The 27,513-nt window shown below is 40.3% G+C and overlaps 1 protein-coding gene across 1 annotated transcript in view; it reads right to left on the reverse strand.

Annotated features, from left to right (window-relative positions):
* Positions 1–27,513, reverse strand: part of tmtc2b (transmembrane O-mannosyltransferase targeting cadherins 2b) — a 105,184-nt gene that overhangs the window by 49,894 nt on the left and 27,777 nt on the right. Inside the window, exon 2 of the mRNA XM_061721361.1 lies at positions 11,066–11,642. Within this exon, the coding sequence (XP_061577345.1) occupies positions 11,066–11,642 (577 nt within the window). The remainder of the gene's footprint in view (positions 1–11,065; positions 11,643–27,513) is intronic.

Here is a 27,513-nt window from a genome sequence, read left to right on the forward strand (position 1 = left end):
CTGCCTTTAGGAATATTTGAATATCACAGGACATGACAGGATGAAGCAGAATTTTCCATAGTCTTTAACCCCCCTCTGTTGTGTGTAGGTAGTGACTGCAGTGCTCACAATTCAGTTCTTTGCAGAAATGTTCCGATATCATTTTTTTTAATTTATTTTATAATAATAACAAATGTAACCGTGTTTTCCCCATCAAATACAGAATATGAGAATGGAGAAATCAAGAAATTAAACTTTAAATGCAGACACAAACATGTAAAATAAAAAGGCATTTATTTACGTTTTGACATAAAAACACATTAGAGGTCCAAGTGTGAGTTTTAAAGCCGACCGCCTGCTCCCCTTTGAGCTGACATGAACTTTGTTCTGCCCGTTTCATATTGTTTGGTGGCAGCAGTTTCAGAGATTTATTTCTGACTTGGGAAATATATCTCTGAAATATATCCACACACGTGGCTCCAGATGTCCAATTACATGACAAAATACAACATTTTCAATAACTGACTAAGGCTGGTCATCTAGGACAATGAGCTCTACAGTTTTGTTCATCTTTGTTCTGGTTTCTGGCTTTCATTGGGAAATTTCTCTAATTTCAGAAAGGCAAACTTTCCCCTTCCCCTAAATTTGTGCCACCCCTGGAAACTGCAACCTTGCATATTGTCTTTGTGGGATTTTCCAGCCTAAAATAACTCAATATTTCCAACAAACTGCTAAAGCCAGATAGCTAGTTTTATTCAGCAACTCACATGGTACTGCTTTTAAACACTCCAAACAGGAATTTGCAAGGTTGTACTGCATATTTTCCTTTGCTGACTTTTGTGCAACAAAGAAAAATTGGAATTCTCGTGATAAAAACTGCATGGTACCAGACTGTGCAGAGACAAACACTCACCAATCTGATACCAATTTTTCAGCAGTATCTGTGAATATTTCCAAATCTGGTATTGGAGCAAGCCGAGTTCTCTGTTTGTGCGTATCTGATTAAGCTTGTTTTGATTAGGATTCTGGAAAGTTGTATTTATTGTTCTGAACACATAAACAACTAACTTCATTTCAGAAGTATTGTAAACCTGTAATAAGGCTTAAAAATATCCAGGTCAACTTTTTGTTGATTTTTACAATAAATGAACTCACAACGCTTCTGAAAGCGTGTGAAGTGTGAAGGTCTGCAAGAACATCAGGCTATTCAAATGCTGCTATAAGCAGATTCTCATACTGAACTACCAACAATTGATGTTATAATGACCATGATTTTTTATTTTATTATTTTTTCATTGTCTTTTTTTCTTCTGTGCATGATGCTTTTCTTTCTTTTATAGCTACTTTTATTATGGTGATTGTTTTTTTTTTTTTTTTATTGACTTTTTTTCCTTCTCTACTGGGCTTGATGCCTTTCGTTTTAGCTACTTTTATTATTGATTCACATGTCTTTTAATTACTTTTATATTGACATACTTTTATATGTCAAGAAGAAGGGTATACACTGTATATATGTATTATTATTGTTATTGCTATTATTATTCTTTTATATATCGGATACTCTTATATTGCAAGAAGGGGCCGGACTAGATAAGCATTTGCTTCTTCCTGTCCCTTCTTGAACAAAACTGGTTGTGCTTTATTATTATTGTTGATGTATGTGTTTTAAATTGTTTTGTTCAAGATGAATAAAGATCAAATCAAATCAAATCAAAAAAAGCAGAACATCTCAACTTCAGTGTTGCACTCCTGTTAAAAGGATGTACAGTAGAAACAATGTAATTTCTTTAGTCTAAGGGACTTTAATGAAGAAAAAAAAACTAGATCATGTATAAACGGTAAAAAAAGCAACATAGATAGAAGAAATTGCAAAATATGTTCAAAGCCTTGTAATGTTCAGCTAATGTAGTTCAAACCGACTGATTGTATGACACTCAAAACAGAAAAAAATGGGACATAAATTATAAATTGCAAATAAAGACTGATTGTTCTTTTTTTAAATTATTTTTCAGGAAAAATAAAAACAAATAAATAATAAATAATGTATCATTACGTTAGATGCTTTAATTGTTATTTTATCATACGCAGCCTGAAACCAAGATGATTTCTATTTGTAGCAACAAATAATATTAAAGCAACACCAGGGATGTGTTTGTTATGTTAAAATATCAGTTTCAGCTGAAAGAATATTTTATAATGTTTGATGAAGTGTCGTCTAGCTTGTGTGGTGTCCCACATTTATATCGGTAAAAACCATCCAAAGTAAACAGACTCCCATCGAGGTTGTCTCTTCCAACAACTGCGTATTGCTTTACGCTCCTTTGTCACACATAAAATGAGCTCTTAGCGCTTTAGTGGACATCATGGCAGAGGATGCTAAGAGACTGAAAAGTGATTAACAAGAATATGAGAGAATCGCTGAGCAAGTGACAAAATAAGACATTATCATTAAAACCACTTAACCCACCCAAAGAGGGACTTGCTGAGCTAAAAATAGCAAAGGTTCCTTGGTGCTGCATTAAGGTGTCAAATTGCATCCATTTCAAGCTAGAGTGTATTTCATCAAAAGGTTGGTTGGGGTTCCAGTAATGAGTCCCAGTAATAAGGTAACCAAATAATGTATGTATGTATGTATGTATATATATATATATATATATATTGGATTTTTTTTTTTTTAATAATTCATCTACTGTAAGTAACTGTAATTGTTCATCTTTTTGTCTTCGTTTGTATTTTCCACACAGTCACAACCTTTTCTTTACTGGAGTTTTAGATTTGACACAGAAAGACAAGTCTTTCCTATATTCCACTTGTGTTGAGTTTCATCATCGTTAACTAAACTTGAAATACTTGAAAATATTTGAACAAACAGACTGAAGGTCCATTGATTAAAATTAGAGTTCATGAGTGAGCGTCTCTTATTAGCTGTAATCCCTCTGATTGAATCAATTACCACTCGTGATGATTTGGGTAAAACAAACCAGCAAATCTGTGCAGGTCTCTGCTGGAGAACTCATGCACACACTTGAAGGGACAGTGTAGGACACGGGCGCAGCGGGAGAGTCCTGTTTTAGACTGAGGTCTTACATAACGTGCCACTATCGATTCTTAGACGCGCTGGCTATAAAAAGAATGAACTCTCAGTGACGATACAAAAACAAGGGACAATGTGATACTATTTCCAGCCTCATGCATCATTGCACATCATGCAACCTGTGGATTTATTTTAGGCTTTACTTTTTATTTTTTTTCATCATTTTTTCTTTCTTTCCATTTTTACGCTGGAAGGAGCCAAGTCCACAGAACTGGCCCGGCCCTTCGACTGAAATCACACTCGTCACGTTCACTTACGCCTGATGAATGCTATGTGTCAGCTCCGCTCAAGTCAATTCGATCACTTTATGTCCTCTTACCGCATTTTAAATTAGTGTTACATGAGTGTTTTACTGATTCTTTTCTAAAGGGGAACATACAGTATTTGGATTTTTTTCCTTATTCTGTGCTTTAGAGCATATATTTGATTAGCTGAAGTGACAACCACCGCACACGCATAACATAAAGCAACCCTGTCACTTGAATTTAAAAAAATACGTCATGAGGCGAGCAGTTCAGTTTTGCAGGGTTCTGTGACATCACACACCCAGATCAGAGTTAAAATCCCAGGCTCACCTTTGTCCTCGGCCAACTTATCTCATGTTTCATTTGCTGACTCTTAGAAGCAGGTACTGCAAAGCTGTAAAAACAATTTCAAAACAGGCCCAACCCTCTGCAAAAGGCACTAAAGCGGTGTCAAGTATCCAGAGTACCACATAAAACTGTAAGCATGATGACATGAATGAAAAGACTGCCTTTGTTATGAAACCTTGTGGTACTTTAACCAAAACAAACGATTTCTCCACTAGCTATCTTTTGCTTCAGACAGCAACACCATGCAATATGTCTCGTGCTTTCATGGACCATGGACCGTGCACCCTGCTGCACAACAAACAGTCAACAAATAATTTAAATACATACATATATAGAGGAATAGAAAATAATAAAAGACGACTTGGTATAGAGGTATCTAATTAAGTATTTTCTTTAAATCCCTACGAAATGTATGAGGTCTGAGTTGGTTTAAATGGGGAAATTCACTCCTCTGTGGCTCTTTTTGTGATTATCTGAGTACTCCACTGGTTCTCCAGACTGACAGCACTGTGAGTGTCTACCGCAGGTAAGACACTAACTACTCAAACGTACGTCCCACAATGCCGCTTCAAATCAAATCAAATATTCCTTTAGGTTATAATCCTCATTTAATCACTTACTACATTTCCCAAATATGCCAACTATTCCTGTCAGTACTACTTTCCAAGCATGATGTATCCCCTTACTGTTCTCCTCTGAATAGGTTTTTCATATGCATACTTCAGACTGCCCCATTCCTTTCCCCACCAGTCCTCCGTATCCCCATGTGAGAGGCAGGTGGGTGAGAGCAGGGGGCACTAGCTGAGCCCACCAGGCCCAATCTATCACACAGTGACAGGAGCCATTAGACCATGCAGGAGCATCTGTGGAGCCCCAGGTTAGAATGCATGAGGTGGGCTGGGTTTCCTCATCCCACATCTAATACACAGCAAGGGCATGCGTTGATGTCACATTTTGTATGCAGGCTCTATAGCTCACACACATACGTACACCATGACATGTAAACATGTGCTGCACATGTACGCATGTTTACAGGGACCTCCCGTCTCACATCTGGCATTCCTATCATCTCCATCTCTGACACTGCGGAGGTCAGGCCTCGCTGACCTCACCAGCTCCACAACACCTGAGCTCTCAGCCCACGTAAATTCTGTTACCGCCGTCACCCTCCAGACCCATTTCGCGCATGCACACACACACACATGCCTTGAGCACTGACCTTGCACTAACAGGAGAAGTGTGAACAGAGAACAGGAGGTGAGAAAAGATAAAGTGTGCAAGTTTGACATTCACTAAGGGCCAGCTGGGTCTCGTCCTAGATTTGGAAATAATTTTCCAGTCGCGTAGTCAGACGTTGGATGAGAACAAAAGCAATCGCAGACGAATGTCTTGAGTTCCTCTGAAGATATACGAGAGACCTTTTGTGCTCAGATGTAAAGCACTGACATGACATCACTAAGATAAATCCTTGATATACGGTTTACAGTTTCAAAGCAATACATTTCACTATTGTGTTTCAAAAGATGTCGTTCCCTCGGGGTTTTAGACTCGTGCATCACAAACTTGTTGTCTTTCTAATGAACAATGTCTATCACAGTGTGACCATGACAATTCAAAGGAACAGTGGCCGCTTAAAAGTAAAGAAATATGAGACAACGCATGAGTAGAAAAAGTAGTGAAGATGTTAACACAGTGGGGTTCTTTGGCCAGAAAAGGTTTGGTATTCCTCAGAGCTCATTCAGGCCAATTTTACAGTCATCAACATTTATTTCATTAGTAAACAAGTATGAAAGAGCACCGAATCTTACAAGGAAACAATTTAGTGCGCTGTATGCAGTAAACATTGGAAGATCATATTAATTAGTAATCCTTCCTCCTAATCTCTAATTGTGTTTTGGTATCTTTTACTGAAAATGAGTCTATTAAATAATACCATGCAGGAAACGGTCTTGTAAAAGCCTGTTTTTTCCACATAAATTGCGCTTACACTACCCACGCGCTACTGCCAGCTACGCTGGATTTGAACGCCATCTACTAACTGGCTGGATTCACAGCAACACATGAAGGCTTTAATCAGGCACAAAACAACTGGAGAATATCAACACAGCAAAGGTCAGCTTGAGTAAACAATTTAATTACTTTTCTTCTTTTTTTTTGCTTTTCAAGACAGCACATGTCTGGAAAAGAACTAATTAGAGCGTACTGTAAACTGAAGGCTTAGCCTGGCACCAGTTATCAGCACTGTAGGTGCTTTTGGATTCAACACTACCGACTAATGACTGAGGGGGAGAACAGCAAGGAGAGGGTGGAGGAATGCTTGCTGAAAGAGGCTTAGGTTATTTTACTCCACCAAATGTCAGCTTTAAATGAATGCACATATATTCTATAGGGACATTTGTAGATATATTACATTTTTTTTGTGTGTATTTTGGATGATTTATGTATCAAATACACATTTGAATTTGAAGAAAGATCCCTAGAGCATCTAAAGATTCCTCTCAACTTCTTAATTAACACTTTCCCCGTCAAAGTCAGAAAATATCTAGAACTCTAGACTCACATCAAGAGCAACGTGTGCTTTTAATAAATGTAGAGTTTTCTTTTTCTCAGATTTCCCATCTTAGATGGCACATTTGATATTCAGAATGGTTTTGCGAATGTAAAGTTTGTTTGATCCCTTTCACAGACGTTTTAACTCAGCTCATCCGCTGTGAGTAGAATAGGAATGGATTCATGAAAATGTTTAAACAAAAGTGACAGATGTAAGGCTGGTTTTATTTGAATGCGGCATACACTATCCCCTCTTATTGCTTTGTTTTAACAATGATCCTTATAAGAAAACCTTGAGTCTTCATGGCTTATTTCTAAATGTTACTTATTGTCAAGATGCTTCTCCTGTTCCAAGACCTTTTATGCAAATTTCAACGCATAAATCGTCAGCTATGCATTGCCTCTGCCGTCACATTCTGAACGGATGTGTTATGAACTAATGGAGCTACAGTGTCGCTCATAGCCTCAACCGCCTGCACTCTTCTAATAGCAAGCAGAAGTCGTAATGACACAAAGGAGATTTACGGAGGATATAAAACTACTGTAACTGACTGAGCGCCACAATCAGATAAGCAAGCCCATTTCACCATTTCCAGTGTTAAATGTCAAAGACCTGAACTGAGTGGAGAGCTCAGTGATAAAACAAAGTGCTGTCCATTACAGCTTGTCAGTCATGCAACAAGACCTGCCTCTTTATTCTAAGTACAAGGTGGGTTTAAAATGTACTCAGACACAGGAAAAGCAGGGATACGGTGATGGCTCTCCTTCCACGCTTTTATGCCACCATCTCCTATTTCCCACACGGTTTTTGAGTTTCATCAGCCAAATCTTCAGCATCTGACACCGAAGATTGCGGCTCACTGGATTTATTCTTACTGATCATGGTCGGCACTGCATCAACGCACAATCATCTGGGCAGCTATCGGCTCAGTTTGCCCTGAGGAATGACTCACCTTTGCATACAATCACTCAACATGACTGTCTCGTACCACGAAGACAAATGCACTGGATACGATGCAGCGGTGAACTGCTTAGGACTGGGTCACAAATTCCCAAGCATGGTTTGAAGCACAACGCATTCTTCCTTCAAAAGACAGACAAATCCCAGAAGAAAGAAACCCCCAAAGTTATCGTGATTGCAGTGATTATGTCTGCGCAGACTCTTATGTTGTCTGCGGTGACTAAATGACATGCTACAGCGATGACAGTTGTCAGCTAAAGTTGCATGGTAGGAAACTGAAGGCCTGCATGGCAAACTCACTTCAAGAAAAGTATGCTGCCCAACAGTCTTCTCCCATAGCAGTCGGTTGTTTTTTAAATAGGCATGACAACCCACACAGTTCTTTATTGGGTCCTCGGTGCTCCGTGATGCACTGTAAGTGAGCCTCATATGTTCAAGTGGAAACCTGTTTCCTATGTAAAACCGTTTTTTCTGATGGCCTCTCATTCTTGAGTCCTTGTGTTGAAGTAGGTCTTTTTATTTACCTCACAAATGACCTTGAACCCACGAGATTCTTTTTTATACCTCTTGTTGAACACCCATGAAATTGTGTCAAAGAGGAGCAGCATTTTAGCATCAAAGCCACGTCCGCATTTATGCAGTTTCATTTTTAAATGTGAAACGTTTGTCACAGCTACGCATGGCATCGACACTATTCCCTTGAAAACAACCTCCTGTTCGTTTCCACATGACTTTCTGCCTGATTTTGAAACCATTACTTCTCTACTGCAGGGTACACATTTAACAGTATACAGGATGTGAAGAACTGACCAGTTTGCCTTATGTAAGAAATACCTGGATGGTGCATTACTTTCAAATAGTCCCAGCATGCACTGGCCCACTACAGCAGAATCCCACCACAGCAGTCACATGACTGTATTCAGGTTGTGGCATAGAGTTATTTTCGTATATAGTGACATACTTTCATCCTATCAATGCCCATACCAGTGTGCAGTACGTAACGTATGTTGAACTGCGATGGGACGCAGTTTGCTGTTTTAAAAAGAAGCCCACATGTTAAGCGGCACACTATATCTGAGGATGTCGTCTAGCATGGATGGACAAAACCGAAAACCTTTGAAATAACTCTCTTCTCCTGATTCCCTACTTATATCATATGACCACAAAGTTGATGGTGACACAGTGTGGAAATGTCTGGTACAGGCAACGCTAATGTGGACAGAGGGCAGTCAGTGTTGCTTTAAAACTACATTTCAAAATTAAAGTGAACTAGTGTGAATTCAGCCCATGTTTGAAAAGGTTTTTGAAAGAAAAATGTGGATTTTGAGATTATACCTAGTTAGACAAAGGATATGAGTTGTTATAGTTAAACAAAACTAAGACTGAAACTGAAACGTTAACTGAAATAAAGATAGACACTAAATATTTTTATGGAACAAAAACAAAATGAATGCAATAAATAAACAAAATACATACAAACTAAAATAAAAAATGCAAAACTGACTGAACAAAATAGAATAGAAGTTAAAATGACTGTTATCATTTTCATATCGTGCCTTGTTTCTTGGACGTTTCTCACTTCATTTTTCGAATTACTTTTTTTTTTAACCGCTCAAAGGAAAGAATCAAAATGTGTCGTACTGTATGCATTTTTGAAAGGATTCTTTCATCCTAGCTTTTATTTGTCGATATCTCTAAGTTAATACCTCAAAAACTAAAATTAAAACCAAAACTAAACAAAACTAATACTAATACTACTGACTTCTTGTTAAGCTAACCGAAAAATGAAACAAAAATTTACATTTTTTTCCAAATCTAAACTTCTATAACTGTCCAAAGGACATGCCTGAATAAACAAACTTTGTAATTTTACATTTTTATAACAAAATATTCGAGCTGCAGTTGTCTGGCGCAAGTGTCAGGTATCAACAATCAGATTTGATTTTAAGACTTTTATATTTCAAATAAGTGGAAAGGCATAACATCCTCCTTTTTACAATCCTGGAAATTGAGGAAAAGGTCTGGAGTTAATTCTATGGGTGGCATTTGCATTTGACAGCTTTCCGTGCGAACGCACAGTGTGAGGTCAACTGAATCTTTCACTGCAATTGATAAAGGTCATCCGAAGGTAGCAAAACCAAAACAACCTCATCAGAGAGACAGGAAGAGCTTTAAGAGAGGCCAAATCAACAGTTTGAAACATTCTGAGGAAAACTAGCTGCTTCCGATTCCCTGAAAACAAAATCAAGGGAGAAAGACTTCTACAGCAGCTGATGTTTCAAATTTACGATGAATTCAGAAGCGTCGCTGGATCTGCTGTGAAGTAGCAGAGCATGTCTTCAGAAGAGCGGTTTGCCAACAGAGCAAACCACCATGGCAAACAATGACAGAAATACATAAGCCCTGCTTTGTGCCAGAGCAATAACTGTCTCCCAGTCGGCTTTTCCCAAAGACAATGGGATCAGAAGGGTATGTGTACTTTTAGTCAAAATGGTCAAAAAATTGTCAGCTTTGAGGCATCGTTTCCTTCAGCCCTTTTGGCCCCTTTTCCTTATAGTCTCGCCATGCCTGACAAGCTATTAGAGGGCTTGTCTTCCAGAGGCAATGAATAGTTCATACTGTAGAGGACAAAGGGAGAGGGGGAAAGCTTAAATCATGAGGGGACGGTGCGGAGAGGAAGGCAGCAGAGACTTCAATCTTCTTTACCAGACTACACTGAACAGTAAAAGGAAGGAGGAGATTTGCTCTGACATTACTGAATCCTTCCTTGTTTCTACCTTAATAAGATTTTGCCTCAATTCTTGCAGACGCCTAGCTCTCTGCTTCCTGTGTCTTGTTCTATCCACTTAGCTAAACTGTCACAGGCGGCTTTGAAGCTCTTTTGTCACATTTGTTGCAACCTCTTGTTTGATTTGTTATGATGGTCCGAGTGTCGAGCACAACAAATTGAATAGACATAAAACAGTTTACGCTGCTGACTGGTACTTTGTGCAAAGGGTCTACTGAATGGCTGGTTGCCTCAGTAACGGGGAAAATATTGGCTATTTTATCAAAAACAATATCCCCATATTGTTTTACTTCTTGAGCTGGGTAGAAGACAAGTAAACGGCTCAAATTGCAAAGTACATATGGGTGTAAATAACCTTTATTTTTTTAATGGAATAATTTCCTTGTTTGCCATTTGATTTTTAACAAAAAAAGAAGATGACATCATAGAAAAGGTTTGATCAGTGGTCAGTATTTAGTAACACTCCTTTCAGCAAATATTACTAACCAACACTTTTTTTCCTCTAGCAAAGAGTCTCCAGCTCGTGTTTCAGGGTTTTTTTTTATTTCCAGCTATGGCATCTTGTTTTGTGAGATTTTGAGGCAGTTTTGCTCTTCGAGCATCTGTCCAAAGATTTTAATAGGCACAGAGACATGAGACTGTATGGCATTTAAAACCGCAAGTTTCTCCCTCTTCAAATCAATCGCTGAGGACGCTGCATTTTTTTTTTCCATTACTATTACATCTTAAGTTGTCTTACAGAGGGTGTAATACTTGCTTCCACACTTTAATAGCATTACATGAATTGATTATACTGCTTCTACCACGTGCCACAGAATCAAGGACATTTTGGTCCTGCTAGTTTATGTGTCCTTATGAATTACTGATGAGGAATTTTGTGGGGAGGGTGCAGGTAAGGTCTCCTTCCAATTGGTTTCCCATGTTGGACACAGTCAAGCGCGCACCACTGCAGCGCAGTAAGTCTGTTGCACTTTTGTGCAAGTCTTTGATTAGCTGAATGATTTGAATGAAAGGAAAACAAAACGGGCAAAGACGGACAGACAGACCTGCATGCATGCATCGACCATTGCCATATACTTAGAACCGAACACACGGCTTACCTTGTAGAAGAGCATGATGACCTGTCGCAGTTTAAGCCTGTGAAACACACAGACGTCGTAGAGCGCTGAGACAGCCAGGACGGTCACTCCCAGCTCCTTCCACAGCATGCTGCACGCAGCGCAGCCCAAGCTACTCAGGAACCACGTCGTGAGCCGCAAGGACCCGGCGTGCCCCCGTAGCCTACAGTGGTGTATGTAACACAGCAGGGACAGCAAGAAGAACAGGGCAGCGCCCTCATCGGCTCGCCCAACGACGCCCGCCACCGCCTCGGTGTGGATAGGGTGCGAAGCAAACAGCAGGCCAGCCAGGAGGCTCCACAGTCCTCCCCCGAGCAGCAGGCGAGCCAGAGAGGTAAACAGGATGGTCACGAGGCCGTGGAGGACCACATTGACCAAGTGGTAACTCCAAGGCTCCAGCCCACCCACGGCGCAGTTAAGGCGGAAGGAGAGGGTGCATAAGGGGCGGTAAGACTTATGGCTGCCACTGTGTGTGAGTAAGGTGCCCCAGAAGTCATCGTAAAAGATGTTGGTCCAGGGGGTCTCTGGAAGCAGGTCCTGATTGGTCTTGATTGCACGGCTGTAAAAGAAAGAGAGAAAACAATTAACAAAATAACACATTTATACGTACACTATGCATGACAATATGCTATGTAATATGTATAGCTGTTAGATAGACAGTTTGTGATTACATGCCTGAAACATAATCCAACAACAGTCAGAACAATAACATTTTCACCACGCTGTAATGTTGCCATTCTTTCTCACAAAGCCTAAAAGACATTCTAGCATTGAGGATACCAAGCAGTTCAGGATTTGTGTGGTGTTGTTGTTGCGTTTTTATTTTAAAATTGAGCAATTTTGTGAGCAAAGAGAGAAAAGTCAAAGTAAATGTCATAATAAATGTGTTTATTTTTTTCTTCTGCATTTCTTTATCATCCAAATATTTTCTGATTTAAGATTTTCGTATATTTCATAGGTTTGGGTGGTTTATTTGTGTATTAATCTCTTCATCAGGCATCATGGACCAATCCAACACCCATTTGATACGTGTCATTGAACAAAAAGTCTATTTTCTGTATCATGTTTTTCACTTCTATTTTTTTTAAATGTATCAAGTGAGGAATAAATACAAATAAGTTGCATGATATCTAACAAAACAACAATAATCATAGTTTTGCATATCTTATCTTTAGGGAAAAAAACACTTAAAAAATATATGAATATGTGAAAGTGTTAAATAATTTAAGTCAAATACTCAGATATGTATTTAAGCTAGTTTGCCAACTATGCAAAAAAAAGGTTCTTAAGAAATGAAACTTTAAATTTTGCATTAAATTTCAGGCTGCGTGGTTAAGTGGCACTAACAAACAGGAAATAAGTTCTGGGCAGCTGAGGACTGAGGAGAAACCAAGAGCACAAAACCCACACTCACAAATATATGGTGGGGGGCGGGTGGTTGCCCCGGGTGACAATGAGCACGGCTACTTATAGACACTACTTATAGGCACCACAGGAGATGGAAGCAATCTCAGAAATACTGTGTCCATGTTTAAGGGGAAACTAAAAAGATTCCACCCACCCGACTGACAAAACTGTGTGTTCTGCGTCTTACCCAAGACACTGAACACGTGGCAGGGCCGGAGATCATCTCATCTGACCAATGGCTGCCATGTCTTCACAGGCACGGGCACCAACTTAGGGAACAATTTAACTTCCCTTTTGTCAGGGATGAACCTGCGTGACCTAACTTAATGCTGCTACATCAACCACAAGCTGTGTGCGTTAGCGGCCGATGGGCCAGTCGGCAGGGGTCGGGGAGGTGTAGGGCGGAAGGCCCGTTTTTCTCTCCAGGAGTCCTTACGTAAATGCCAAAAACTGATTTTTCCATCCTTCCAGTTCACCTACAAGGTCCCAGACAGAGCCACAGACCTCTGCCCGCTTTGCTCTGAGATGCTGGTGCTGATGATTTGCTTAATGAGCCACCCCAGGGAGAAGGTGGTTCCAAAAGCAGAGCGGAGGTGTTGTAATTGCGAGCCTGATAAATGATACATGACAAGTGATAACAAACCATGTGTGCCAGGTTGTAATCTGTCCTCACAGTAGTCACAGTTTACACACATAATTAGCTCAAGGAGAGCTGAGTGGAGAGACGATGAGGGGAGTTATGGGGTGGGGGTTCATGACAAGAAGTACTTTTATTTATGATCCACTGGAAAGTTAAATGTGAGAAAAGTGAACTGAAACACAGTTTACTCAAGAGTAATGCACTGCTTCCTCGGTTTGTCTGAGGCTCTGAAGCATAACACTTTTTCTTGGCATGTGCTGCTGAATGACTGCCACTTTTCTCCGTACCAGAAAGCTTGTGGGAAGCTTGGTGTGGTGCAGTGGGGATTGCAGCATTCATCAAATCACAGAATGAACCCTCTTGTGAAAGGGAGGAGAGTAAAAAGTACTCCTTCTTATGATGGATCTAAGGGAAACATGGTAAACACAACCAGGCTCCAGGAAGTTGGAAAGGGCATAGAAATAATCAGCATGGATATAATAGGAATGCCTCAGATGTCAGGAGAATATTGTCATGGTTCTTGAGTTGTGCCGACGGAGGCTCTAACCCTCCACCGGCACGCTCACAAACCGGCAGTCCAACTCCACTTTAAATGTGCCGGTTCATTTTCACCAACTCATCTATCAAGTCAAATCCTAATTCCAATGCAGGATGCTCAGATAAAGATGCATGACAGTTCAACATCTTTTTTTTTTTTTTTCATTGGACAAGCAGCAAATGAGAGCAGATCTCTCATATATTGCCTCAAAGACACACCAGAATTTTCTGGCATTAAAGCCCACTGCTTCTGCAGCATTTGCTTCAGGAGCCATTATGAGCACTTTTCACATTTTAGACGGTTACTTGTCCAAATGTCATATGCAGGTGAACACCTGATACTGCGGCCGACAAGCCAGTAACTGAGGAATGGAGTAAAAAAGGGGGGAAGTGAGCTCTTAATTCGGCCTGCGACTGCTCCTCAGAGCACAGCTGAATTAACACATTTACATTATGGTCCAAGAAGTCATGGTAGCTTTCTTCGATCCATGTCAAGTCATTAATTCCACGTGTGCGTTCATCATCATCATCATCATCATCATCCAACCCTTCTCCTCTACCAGCAAAGAGGCCAGCTGGAGAGGAAGATTGTGTTTCAGCTCTTGGCCGGGCCCAATTTTTCAGAGGAGCTGGCAGCAGGAAGGACCTCTCTGCGCACTGCGAGGCTTTTCCAGCCGGGAGCAAATTCCTCCCCTGACCGCCAGCCTGTACACCAGCTCTCGGAGGAATGAAAGGATCATGTGGCCGCTAACGAAGGAAGCCCATGAAAAACTTTTCTACCCCTAATTACCCTGTTGATAATGTACTTCTGCAGAAGAAGGAGGATGCAACCTTTGGGCCCTCCATAACTGGATCTCATACATAAGCCTCAATCCTTTCTGTCTGCTTCTCACATCGTGGACTGAGACAAGAGGTGAAACCAGAAACATCAGAAACTGCAGTTTTAGTGTGTGTGTGTGTTTTCTTCTTCTAAAATATAGCATATCTACCAAGTAGGACAAGGTTCTTTGTTCCTACTAAAGCAACTAAAACTGAAGATCGATTTGGAGCAGGGACATAGCAGCCTGAGCATCTGGGAGATGAGGGGGAATATTAAGAGGGAGATTGAAAACCAAGGACATGTCATCAGGGCTTTCCTTTAAAACAACTCAATGCATTTGAGATGAGGCTGTGAAGGAAACAGAGCTGTATGACCAAACTAAAACTTGAGTAACCTTCCAAAGACTGGAGGAATATTACATGAAAAAAGGCAAAAAAAGCTGCAAAATATTTGTCCAGAAATAAACAGCACATAAGTGAAGCTTTTATATTAAGTATTTGCAACTGGTGTGGTTGTAAATATAGAAACAAAGAAGAAAAGATCAACTGATGCTTTAAAAATGAATGTTTAAGAAAATGTTCAAAATATGGAACTCTGAAATGTTACATTTCAGTTGTAGCAACATTCTTGTGCGAGATGTCTCACTGAATTCCTGCACTTAAATGTGTCTGTCTAGATGTGAAAAACGAATATTCCCAGTGATTTTAAAACCATGATTATGTGAGGACTAACTCACTTAGTCCATGGATGTTTGGATGTTGACACCGAGGAGAAAAGTCGGCCCATTACAACGTGAGGCATATAAAGATTTCCATTTGTGACAGCATGTGAAAAGAAAATTACGTCTTGTGGGAGTTTAGGGAAAGTGATCGAAGGTCTGCCAACTGCATGTCATCACCCAGATTTAATATCTCAAAGAAGCACAGTGGTATTTTTAGACCGCCCGCAGAGACACTGGGGTAGTTTGCTCACTGTTTCCGGAAAGCTCTTTGTGTAATGTTTCTTCCCATGGGCCTGCTAGCAGGTCATTAATGGCTTACCTCCTCTGCTCTTGTGGTACCAGATAGAAAATAAATATATTTCATGGTGGCCAATTAAGTAATGTACTGTAATAATCAAACTGCACTATGAAAGTTATATAGTTAGAATAATACAGATGGTACAGTGACATTGTTGCATCAAGCCGTAGAGAGAAACAGTTTCCAAAAGACAAGCAGTTTTTTGTTGTTGTTACAAATATCTCCTTAATGTATATGAATATAGATGGCACTGCTAAAAGAGAGTAAGAGAGATAAAAAAGTGTTCTAATCCCACATTAATGTTCTTAAAACTAGTTCAGACAGGGGGGAAATTTGTTTCTGCAAAGTTTTAAAATTCCTCGCTACATCTTCAGGGTAAAACGCAATTAATGAAACATGCTTCAAATTATAACAGATTGTTTTGATATGTGCTGGATGAAAGAGGGGGGCAGCCAGAGAAAGCAGCTAGGGGGCAGTTCCTGTGACCAACAGCACCACCGGGGCCACCACAAAATCCCTGCTGTCAAGATTAAAATAGTTTGTTTCTTCTATGTGACAAGTGTGATTAGAATTTGATTGTAAAAGTTCTTGAGAAAATGCTGAGGAGCACGATCTGTCTTTTTTTAATACAGGGAAGAAGTTATTCATTCTTAAGGATTCTGATATATCAAACACTCACTCAGTTTAAAGGGAACGCTGTCTTTAAAACTATGATGTTGAACCCCCGAGAAAGAAAAAAACTATTTCACTGTATATCTTAACTCTGTGCTCATGTGTTTTCACTTTTATATATTTAGATTCCTTGAAAATCATTTTCTCTCATGATTTCTTCTTTGCCTGACTAGCTTAATCATTTTCATTCCTCTGGTTCCTGTGGATTTGACTTTGATTTCCAGGAGACAGCGCCGGCAGATGCATTTGTATGTTCACATAGGCGTACAACCAATTAAAGAAATGGGGCATGTGACATCGGCAGAGCAAACACCAGACTAATGTCAGCGAAAGAAATACAACACGTCGTGCAGTGGAAACGAGGGTGAATGACTGTTTACGTTTTGCAGTAAAAACTTGTTCATCCCAGGTGTCATTAGCAACTCTGGAGCCGTAATTGAAATAATGGATCTTGGACACTCTGGCATGACTCCTGGCATAAGGCCCGTCCCTTCTCTGTTGAGATTGGTTTCGTACAATCTGTATAGGTAAAAATAGCTGTGAATGGCAGGGGTATTAGACCCATTTCACAATGTTTACGAGTTAAAGTCCGTCCGGCTGACCTGGCTAATGTCTCCAAGTCTTCTGAATCAATCCAACAGTCAAGTATTAGACATTTAAAAAACACAAATGCATAGACTCAAAAAAGATTTAAACAGACCGGAACATGAAACACTGTGCCCAATTCACCCAGCAGTACTCCAGAGCTCCCCACCCCAAAAGGAGCATATTTGCATTGCTCCACCATCCCAATCATATAACCCCGCTCCATTCAGTAGACAAGCAAACACTAGGACACTGAGACATTCTGTCTGGAGCGCGGCAGGCAGGTCCAGTGCTGCAGAGACTTTGGTGAATTGTCGTGCCTGCTGCCTAGCATCCCTGATCAGCCCTTTGTGCTGTACAAGATGGGCACAGTTGGGTGTGACCTGAATGCTGATCACCCGAGCTCACCAGCCACCGAGCCAGCTAAATAATCAGTGAACCACAATACCATCATGCTAATCAGACTAGCAGCGCAGGATTCCTAAAAAGACAGCTTTCAACCTTGTAAAGCATCCAGGAATATTTATGAACATTCCTGAACCGTCTCATAATCGTCAGGGGACAGTCACAGTGCTGCAAAAAATACAAGTAAAAATTCAGATGAATTACTATTGTTCACTGAAGAGCTGCTGAGAATATCTCTTCAAAAGAGAAAAGCAACAAAAGCATCTTTAAACATCTGTAACTGTAAGATCGCACATGTAGACTTGTATACGTCAGCAGTGTGAAATTACCCCAGCTGGGGCTGGGGTTGTTTATTAATGATTCAGATCATGCTGTGTAGACACCACTACGACAAAAACAGCGCGTTTGATTAAATGTTTGTTGAATTAGCAAAGAAAACGAACGCACGAGAGGATGACTTGTTAGCCACAGCAGTTAGAACAGCGTGCAAATATGTGACTGGTTTAAAATGAATACTGAATACTGGGGGAGGGACGTCAGACGCCAAACATCACATGGGTTTTCATTTACACGCTTTAATCAAGTGTGAAAAATTTAGGGCTCACTCCAGATTTGATTTGTTTGCTTTTGCTTGAACAACAGTTGCTTGTCAACACAACGACCATCTGAGAATTCAGAGGAAAAAAGGACGGAAATCTAGTCAAACTCAAATTAAGACCAATCAGCTGGACAGAGAAAAATACAGTTAATCACTTACAAAGATAGCCTTAAGTGTCAATGTGTTGCTGAATTTCTAAGTCATCATGTCAGAGAGGTTTCTAAATTGAAAAATTGAATTTTTAACCAATTTAAAGCTAACTGGAAAATTCGGTGAAACAGGTTTTCATTAAGTAACTGTCACATTCCTACAAGAATGAAAAAGGTTTTTGTTCCCAAACTGGTTCTACTTCCATGCTTCCTCCCAGCCTGACCCATGTCTAATGCCGAGGTAGTCACGCAAGCTCTACTCGGAGGGGGCCACTCCACAGCACTCCTCCTCACAACAGGAGGCTTTTGTCACGCACTGACCTTTTTGGTCGCATGGTAATAAATTTGTTTGATTTGTTCCTCCTCTCGTGTTCAGAGGGCTTCTCTCTCACATTGAGAGGGAGATCAATGCGGGGCAGGCTACTCTTCCTAGGCTCGTGTTTGTATTTTATTCAGAAACCTTCCGGCCTGGGCCACCACTGGACCATCAATACATTCTGATTTTGGTCCAGAGGATGTTGACCAATGGAAGGGCTCGATAAGAGCCGTACCAACCAGCAGAGTGCGATGGAAAAATCCGGTAAAAGCCAAAGGTAATATGTCTACAGAGAAAAACAACACAAGCAAATGCCCCATCCATTCTGCTTTTTGCCATCCTTCTACATAAAACATTTTCACAAAGGGGGTTTATGAGGCACAGCAAAGCTCAACAATGAGCTTGAGTCATGGGGACATCGAAGCAGAGGCCTCTTCTCTGTGATATTTATTGCAGGGTGCTAAAGTGCAGGAAAGGCCTTTGAGAATGCCAGCAGAGCAAAAAGAGGAAGATATCTTTGGTGTCCCTAACATCTTAAAGCTTAAGTATTTGAGACAGCGATAATTAGTCTCACTGTCCTCGCAGCTATGACTTGAAATGTGAAAGTGCTTCATTAGTGCAAAGCTGACTTAAGAACCGTACACTCCTGCAGGCATAGTGATTAGAGGCTGGTTTCTAAAGACTTGTGCAAATGAAATTAAACAAACATGAGAGGGTAAAAGGCTGTAAGCACTGAAAGAGAAAAAGCAAAAAAAAAAGGCCAGCAGAAAGGACTCAACAGATTGCTTTGCTCACACTTGTGCTTTCTCACTTTAGGACATCCAAACACCACGACTTGACAATCAGCCGTTGGAAACATCCAGAAGGTTGGTGAATGTTTGTCCCTCATCTCTTTGGGTGTCTTACTCAACGGCCTGTTTGTCTTTTCTTCTTCTTATAGCATTGGGTCTGTCAGTGAGGGAGATCATCCAGACTGACGGTTCGCATAGTGATTAACGTGACATTAGCTCTACTGTATTTTAAGGAATGGGGATTAAATGCTTAATAAATGCAATGATATAAAAACAAAATGCATGTGACATGTTTGTTTAAACTGAAATGCAGGTTTCTAGGTATAAATACAATAAGATGTCTGGCTGAGCAACAACTCAAACTGAACCAATAATGATTAAACTTAATGCAAATGCCGCTGTTACATTTTTGACGTCACTGAATAATTTACTTCTCTCTTCAGCAGTCAGTGTGGTTATATGCACGTCTAAATCAACCTATCGGCAACAATCTAGCTAGGGATTAAACCGAGTTTCCGAGAAATCCAAGTAAACATGCGCGAGAAGACAATCGATTATTGAGTGAGGTGCGTTCGACTCCGCGACGCTAGGTGGTGCCACACACACTTTTGCGTTATCATTATTCCGGTACAATTAGTAAACGTGCGAAGGAGGATGGAAAATGCAGCAAAGTCTCCCTCTTCTTCTTCTGTTACCGTGTTGTTGTGATGCTGTGACCGTTATTATTCCCGATCCCTGGGCTCGACACTTCTGGAAGGAGGAGTCCCGGGGCAGTCGCTAGCTCGGTTCAGCCCCAGTTGCATATACATGTCGAAATAATTCGGATTAGAACCAGATTATCTGGCACTGAAATCTCGATCTCAAAAGCTTCAGTTCGGTTCAACTACAGCCCGGCTAAGGTGTATACATGGCTTTTAAAAATTCAGTTGGATTAAGGCAACAATTCGACTTTTTATTAGTGCCTGTAAACGTACTGAGTGAATCATTTACTTCTCCTCTCTTCAGTAATGTGAAGTTCTCTCATTTTGGTCCAGGCATAGACTGCCCATCCTAGTTGGCAGTTGTAAGTGGTGCTGGGTGTGTTCAAATACTTTTTTTCTACATTGGAGGCTTTTCATCACTGCTGAAAGTTCATATTGTTTTGTTGTATAAGAGCTTTAACTGAAATGTGAAGACTTGCACAGAGCAGGAGAAATAGAAGTAAAGAAAGTATCATTACACGAATGAATGACACGTTCAAAGATGCAGCCCTGATTGATCTCATTGGATACCATCACAAAAGGCCAGTGTTCTCAGGCTGTTCTCATTCCTGCCTTATTCAGCTTTCCCACTTGGGCTCCAGTTCCAGGTCTTAATTGAAGTCACATGCTGCCTTCTCACCGACACTGACAGCTGATGTTCAACAGCCATGAGTGTGTGTGGAACATGTCAACTGTAACATGCAGGGACAGGACGCTGGTGTTCCTCCACACAAATCCATCTGCGACGGACAGGATTTTGATAACTAATACTGGACCCTCGTTAACTTCTGATTGCTCTCTGATAATGGGGGCCAAAGTGAGCTGCTCCGGAGGGAGAAACAGAGTTTAAGCGGCTGCAGTAATCTGGTATTTATTTCTAACTAAAACAGAAACAGAAGAATAGTTCGGTGGGAGTTAACACATGTTGTGATGTTGATATGAAGGATCAGCTATATCGCCAGCTTCCACACAATGTTCAAGTGTTTAAGTGAAATGAGACAAAAGCAGAACACATGAGAACATTTGAGACAACATAAAGAGGGAAAACAGATGACTAGAGTTGAACAAACGTAAATATCCACAGTACCCTTTGCGTGAGAGCACAATGCCTTGTAAACCTATAAACATGTCCAAGAGGAACACAAATAGCCTCTTACGTGTTTTTAAATGCATCGTCTTCCACATGGTGCCAATTTGCATTTTTGTGAAGGAGCTCATTTACGCATTTGAAATTTTACAGCCACCAAATCACACGAACCGCACAGCCCCTGTAACCAGGGATCGTGTTTTTTACAGACTGGATTTACTCGTTTATTTTTCCGTTTGGAAAGTGCAGAATCTCTCAGATCCATAAATCAACACAAATAAACACGCCACACTGACATAAGCTGTATCCATGTGTTCAAATCATTACTGAAGAGCTTGTGTAATGCTTGTTCTTGTCACTCGTGCCACACAGGTAGATATAGCACGATGCAAACATTGATCATATAAATCTTTTTGGCAAAATAATTATAACCACCTCAAATGATGATTGGAATTAAGACAAAAATCAAATACCCTTCTTTATTTTCCTTGATCGTTCTTGTCAAATTACAGAAAAGAGAACTCAAAAAAGATGTGCAAATCAGGTATTTTATCAGTTTAAACATGTGCTTCTAACAGTATAGATCTTTGGGCCTTGATATGGCAAAAATAAATGAATAAAGAGTATCAGTTAACAGTAACGTTTCCTCTTGTGTCCTCATTTCCATTGTGTTGTCGATCTCTTCACTGCACCACAAAGGACTTTCCCCTTAGCCAATCCTTTTCTCTGAGTCAATAGCATTCAGAGGCAATTTTCTTCTGTTCCTACTGTCAGGCTAAATTGAATTCCAAACTAAGATGCAACATTGCACTGAAACCGTTGTACTGAAACCGTCAGCACTATTGGATTTTCAAGACCAATTGCTTAATAGGAGCAACTCTAAGCCGCATCCTAACTCAAACTAACTAAAAAAAAAACATGCAGCAGCTCTACACATACAAATTGGGATTCATCTAAAGACTGGCTCCTTTATGATGGCCAGGAGTGGGGTCAGCATAAACAAACACCAGACATGATAGGATGAGAAAATAGAAATATTTAATACTATTTTAATAGAAGGTTATTGAAATAATCATGCTGTTTTTTTGTACTAGATTAGGAATTTGTTGAAGTGACATTCCCTACAATGGAGCCGACTGGTTCTGTTGAATATGGTATTTTAAGGCTTTTATTGTAAAAAGAATGTCAACTTTTTTTTTATCCAACTGGAGGGATTTCAATTAGACATGGTGAAGGATAGATTAAATGTGTCGTAAAAACTCGCCAGCCTAACTCACATATGAAGACAGTGATATGTGAAAAGGAAGCAGGTTTTGTTAGTGCAGCAGTCTAGATTTTGAGAGCTAAAGAGCTAAAGGTCTGCCTCTTATAAAGTTTCATATTAACGGCATGCCTGCACAGTAGAAGTAAATGAAGACTTGTGTCGTCATTCATGTCAGACGAATTGTTAAGTTTTAACAATTAGTCTCGATTAAACTGTTCCATCTTTTCAGGTCAATAGAGTCAAATGGATAGAGAAAATATGTCTAGTATGTAGTATGTTTAGTTGGGTTTTCCTTTGTCTGAGCAGGTATCTTCTTCTTAGGTGGCTAAAGCAAACTTCTAGTCATGTGACAACACGAGGAGAGCACGTAATTTCAATATTTAACAGCGATAAATACATTGTAAGTGAAAAACAGATGCTACGTTTAACATACACGGAAGTATTTCTAAAGAAGATGAAGCAATGTTTCAAAGGTTTCCACCAGAGTGCATCTTATCTTTGATGCATGGTTTATGGTGCCACATTGCAACCACTAATGTGGCAGACAGAACTACGTTGTTGTTGGCAGTTAAACGTGTCTGTTGCTGTTTGTGTTGCTCAGTCATTACAGCACCAAACACTCGCTGGTGTTGCGGATTCTCTTCTGCATGGCTGTAGTTTGCGTTGCTGAGCTTCCTTTTGTTTACTTCTTTTATGTAGCTCAGACTTAGCAACAGGGCAAACAAAGACATATTTTATATGAAATGGAGCTGACAAATGTTGAGAAACAGTCATTTTTACAGATATTGGAGTAATCTATGTTTTTATGTTTGGCTTTAAAAAAAAAAGAGAGAAGTAGTATCGGGTTTAACAAAGAAGAATAACAACATCGTTATCAGCTACAATAATCACAACGCATAGCAGCACCATAAACCAGGCTTCAGATCTGCCCTCACAAAAGGTTTCTGTCAATAAAGCTACAGTTGATAATGTAGATTGTAATCTACATACCGTACATTTACCATTCTTTCAAAGATATAAAGCCATGTTGGTACATGGTGTAAAACCTCCCAGTTTCTTAAGAAAAGACCAACAATTGTAAAAGTTTTGATTAATTGAATAAAATTTCAAATATATTACAATAATATATATATATTACATTACGATATTACAATTTAAATTTAAAATTTTAATTTGTCCACTGTGACAAGCCCATGATTTGCATTAGAACAACTGCCATGTCATAAAAGTAATATTGTCCAAGGACATTTTAAGTTTTCTACCTCGCTATCAGTTGTCATTGGTGTATGGTTAGGCGTAAAAAAATTATGTGATATTAATATATTAATATTTAAAAGGAAACATTTACGTCTCACAATTTTTGGTCCTTTGCTGTGACACTACTATGTTTTCGGCATATCAATAGATTTTCTTGAGAGACTGGACTGAAAATGAGGAAAAACAAATTTAAATTCAAGTCAAGTTCTAATAATGGGAGTTTGAATCCTCAAATATCTTTATACTTAACTTCTTGGGGTTTCATAAAACTGTGTCAAACACTAAGGGCAGAATAGTGATTCGAACGAGTGAAATTAGGAAAAAAAAAAAAAAAGAGTTTATTTCCAAAGTCTCTTCTTAGGCTGCCCTCAAGGTATCTGCTTCTCTTTGATGTTTGACTGCACCGTATTCCTGGTTAGTGGTAGAACAAAGGACCATGTGTTGCAGAGGTCTGGTGGACTTAAGTGTGCAACACTTTGTTCTTAGGCCTCTGCAGTCAGCCTGGCAGCGCCAACGAAATCTGTACTATTTGTGCGGTAAACCACAGAAAAGAAGACTATGAAACACATTAAATGACTTATCCGTCACTGCTGAAAATGGTTATACTTAATTCCTGGTAAAATAAAGATGGGTATTTCAATAAGCGCCCATTAAAATCTGGCACGCCTGATATTAATAAAGTGTCAGGGTGGTGCCATTACCACATACCACATACGACAGAAGTTTTATATATCAGCCAGGTCTGCAATCTAATGAAAGAAGAAAAAATTGAAAAAATGGTGTTAAATGTGAAAAGACTACTCTGATGGTAAAAAGAAAAGAACATAATCTCAATAAGTCTTGTATATATAGATTTTACATTTGCAAATGGAGAGGAGAAATATGGCAATATCATTCTAAATCCTTGACCGACGGCTGATTTTTGAGTTCCTGGATTTACTCGGGTATGACAGATATCTAAGGGTTTAATAAAGAGAGATAGAAAGAAATCCATAATTAATTAAGTGGTATTTCTAAAAAATACCTAAAGAAAAATGATAACATGTAATGAATACATGTTCCACATCCACTTCAATCCTATTTGGGGTCAGAGGTGTGTGTGCTGGACACTGAAGCCTATCCCACCTGTCAGCCACCTGTCATCCACCTGTCATCCGCTGAGGGACAGGGACAGGTCACCAATCGACCTCCGACTCCCAACAACAATATCGCTGAAGAGCGGCACTTGTTTTTTTACTGACTGGTTCTCAATGACTCATCCACGCGATCACCTCCGCTCAATTAACAGCCCAGATCATCAGCAAAACCATCAAATCGACATGAAACCAAAGGCCTCTTCTCTCCATTCTTTACTTTGGCACATTCAGTCCAACAGAAAGACCTGTATTCATTACAGTTGTGGAATACTTGTTGGTGGCATTTTGTAGGTAGAGCGAACAAAGCCGAGGGAGTGGACGCTGAGGCATCGGGCCCCCAAACCGCAGGACAAAAGGCCCAGAGGAGATGAGGCGAAGAGAAAAAGCACAAACAAAAGGCTTAGAGGAGTTCTTTATGGGTTGGTTGAAGGAGGCAGAGCCGGGGACTCCGGGGCCTGTGCCCTCGAACCAAAGCTCCACGTCTTGGTGAGCCACTAGAGTACGACCATGTGTGGTCCGTAATCACACCAAGCAAGCAGAGGGAACCACGCCTCCCTCTGTGGAAGGATGGACACCCCTTGCTGATGCCCTCCAAAACCTGGTAAGAAAAGCTCAAGGAACAAAAGCAACCTCCCCCCCACAAACACTGTGAGATGGCCTTTGAAAAGGTCAAACAAGCATGCCTGCCGGGGGTGTGTGCTTCTTCAACGGAGGACAATAAATCTGACAGGTGCAGCAGGATGAAAAAGAAGAGGACAGAGCCAGACAAATGAGACGGATGGGTTTGAGACTGAAGGTGCATCTGAAAGAAATAGAGGACCCTCCTGAGAACAAACTGGCTCCCTGAGGGGAGTAAAACAAATAGTTATGCCATGCATTTTTAACTGGCATGTTTATTGACAATGCAAACAAGTAAAAGCCTGCTGAGTAAACACGGCAATGCTGCACTGGCAAACATTAACAGATAATAACGTAAGCAACGCTGTCTGCTGTTTGAGTTGTTTCATTTACAGCGATGCCTGACACACTACCATCCTTAAAGTTATTTCACAGATATGTCAATGTTTCCAGCCTCGCGAATTCACGCAGAAACACTTGTCATAACACAAAAACAAAGCTGTGACTCATCTTTCTGTTTATTCTTGGTTCTTCATCAAAACTGAGCGCCGCAGCCCTCGGGGGCAGGAAACAGATGGAACCATATCCTTCATCTGATCAAAAAACCGGAGGGGCAGTTCCGGTACCTCAGCGCCTCATCTGCTGATCTTTGTGCTGTTTTCGGGTCAGTCGCCAAAAGCGGGAAGTGAACTGGGAACATCTTTTTCTCAGGAAACCTTTCCTTAAGGAATTAAGGTCAAGCCAGTCGAGCAGCTGACCTCCCAAGTGCTCAGGATCAGGGAGGAAATGAAGGAAGAATGAATGGTCACTTGCGTCACTTTCCATCTCCTTCTGCCCCGCCTTTGTTTACCAGGTCTTTTACAAAAGAGGCTTTGGAGTTCCATTATCTGTGGCTAACAGATGAGACAAGAGCTCGGAGAGTAAAAGGCCGGTGATTCCACCATGAGACATTACAGGCTGTGCCCTGGATGGCTGACAGGCCATATTTCACAACTGTCACTTCGCATCCATCAGCCCTGGGCCCGATTAGGAAATGAAGATGCACACTTCAAGCAACACTCAACAGCTTGTTGGAGGTTGTGATAAATGCCTGGAAGTGGCCTGGATGAGCCCAAGAAGCTTAACAGTCCTCTCACTCCCATACAGGGAGCCATTTAAATTAAGCTAAAATACAAAGATGGATGCCTTTTGCTCTTGAATCTAGCAATGTGCTTCAATGTTTTAAAAATGTTACAAGGTGCAGAAGTATTTTCAAGGATTTGTCTTTATACGCCACCACAATGGATTTTTTAATTTTTTAATTTTATTTTTTGGGTGAGGGTTCAAGATGTGATCGGATCATATTTGTAAAATGAAATGCATGAAAAGAAATTCATTTGGAGATGTGGTCCCTTCCCTCATTACTTCAAGACAAATGAAGCAAATAAAAGGGCTGGAGTTGATATCCGGTACTGAGATGGCATTTGGTATCCGCTTGACTGGCGTCACCAATATGAAGTCCAGAGAGATCTCAATGAGAGCAAAGGAAATCCTCCTACAACAACAACTTCACAGATCTGTCAGAGATATAGTCAAATATTTAGATGTGGGCAAATCAGAAGCTTGGACAGACCTGAATACACAATATGTCATCCTTAGTGAAGAAAATCCCTTCACAACATGAAAAAAGTTAGGAATAATCAGGAGAGAGAAGGTGTACTACTGTATGTTGATATCTACAATTAAGAGATGCCTTCATGATCGTAAAAACAGATGGTTTTACAACAAGTGCAAACAAACCACTGTTAGCATTCAAGAACAGAGAAGGCAGATTAGACTTTGATGGAAAACATCTGAAAAGGCCTCCCATTTTCTGCAATCAGATTTTTTTTGGACAGAAAAAATTAAAATAATCTATGAGAATGATGTGAAGAGAACAGTATGGGGAATGAAGGGAATAGCATGTGTCAAACATGGTGGAGGTATCATTATGGTCAGGCTGTATAGCTCCCAATGGAACAGGATCGTTATTTCACTTTTTTATGATATGACTGCTGACAGTAGCAACATTAATTCTGTTAAAGGAGCTTGAGGCTCCTTTTAAGAAATGAGACTCTCTAGCACCACCCTTCACCACGACGGCCGTTGGGGGTACTGCAGCCAACAGTGAAGCCGGCACGGGAGAACGGGGAGAACGCACATGCAGCGTCATGTGACGTCACATCCGCAGCCCAGCGCGGGAAATTCGGGACCGAATTGCAGCACATTTTGCAGCACACAGCCTGTTCAAGGCAACAGAGAGATACACTAGAGGGCTCATTCTTTTGGGTTTGGAACGCTTCATCTGACATTATTACTAGAAAACTTAAAATGTATACGGATTTTTTTCATAAATCTTGCCACAATCCGG

The sequence above is a fragment of the Cololabis saira genome, chromosome 5 (assembly GCF_033807715.1).
Source record: "Cololabis saira isolate AMF1-May2022 chromosome 5, fColSai1.1, whole genome shotgun sequence".
Lineage (NCBI taxonomy): Eukaryota > Metazoa > Chordata > Actinopteri > Beloniformes > Belonidae > Cololabis > Cololabis saira.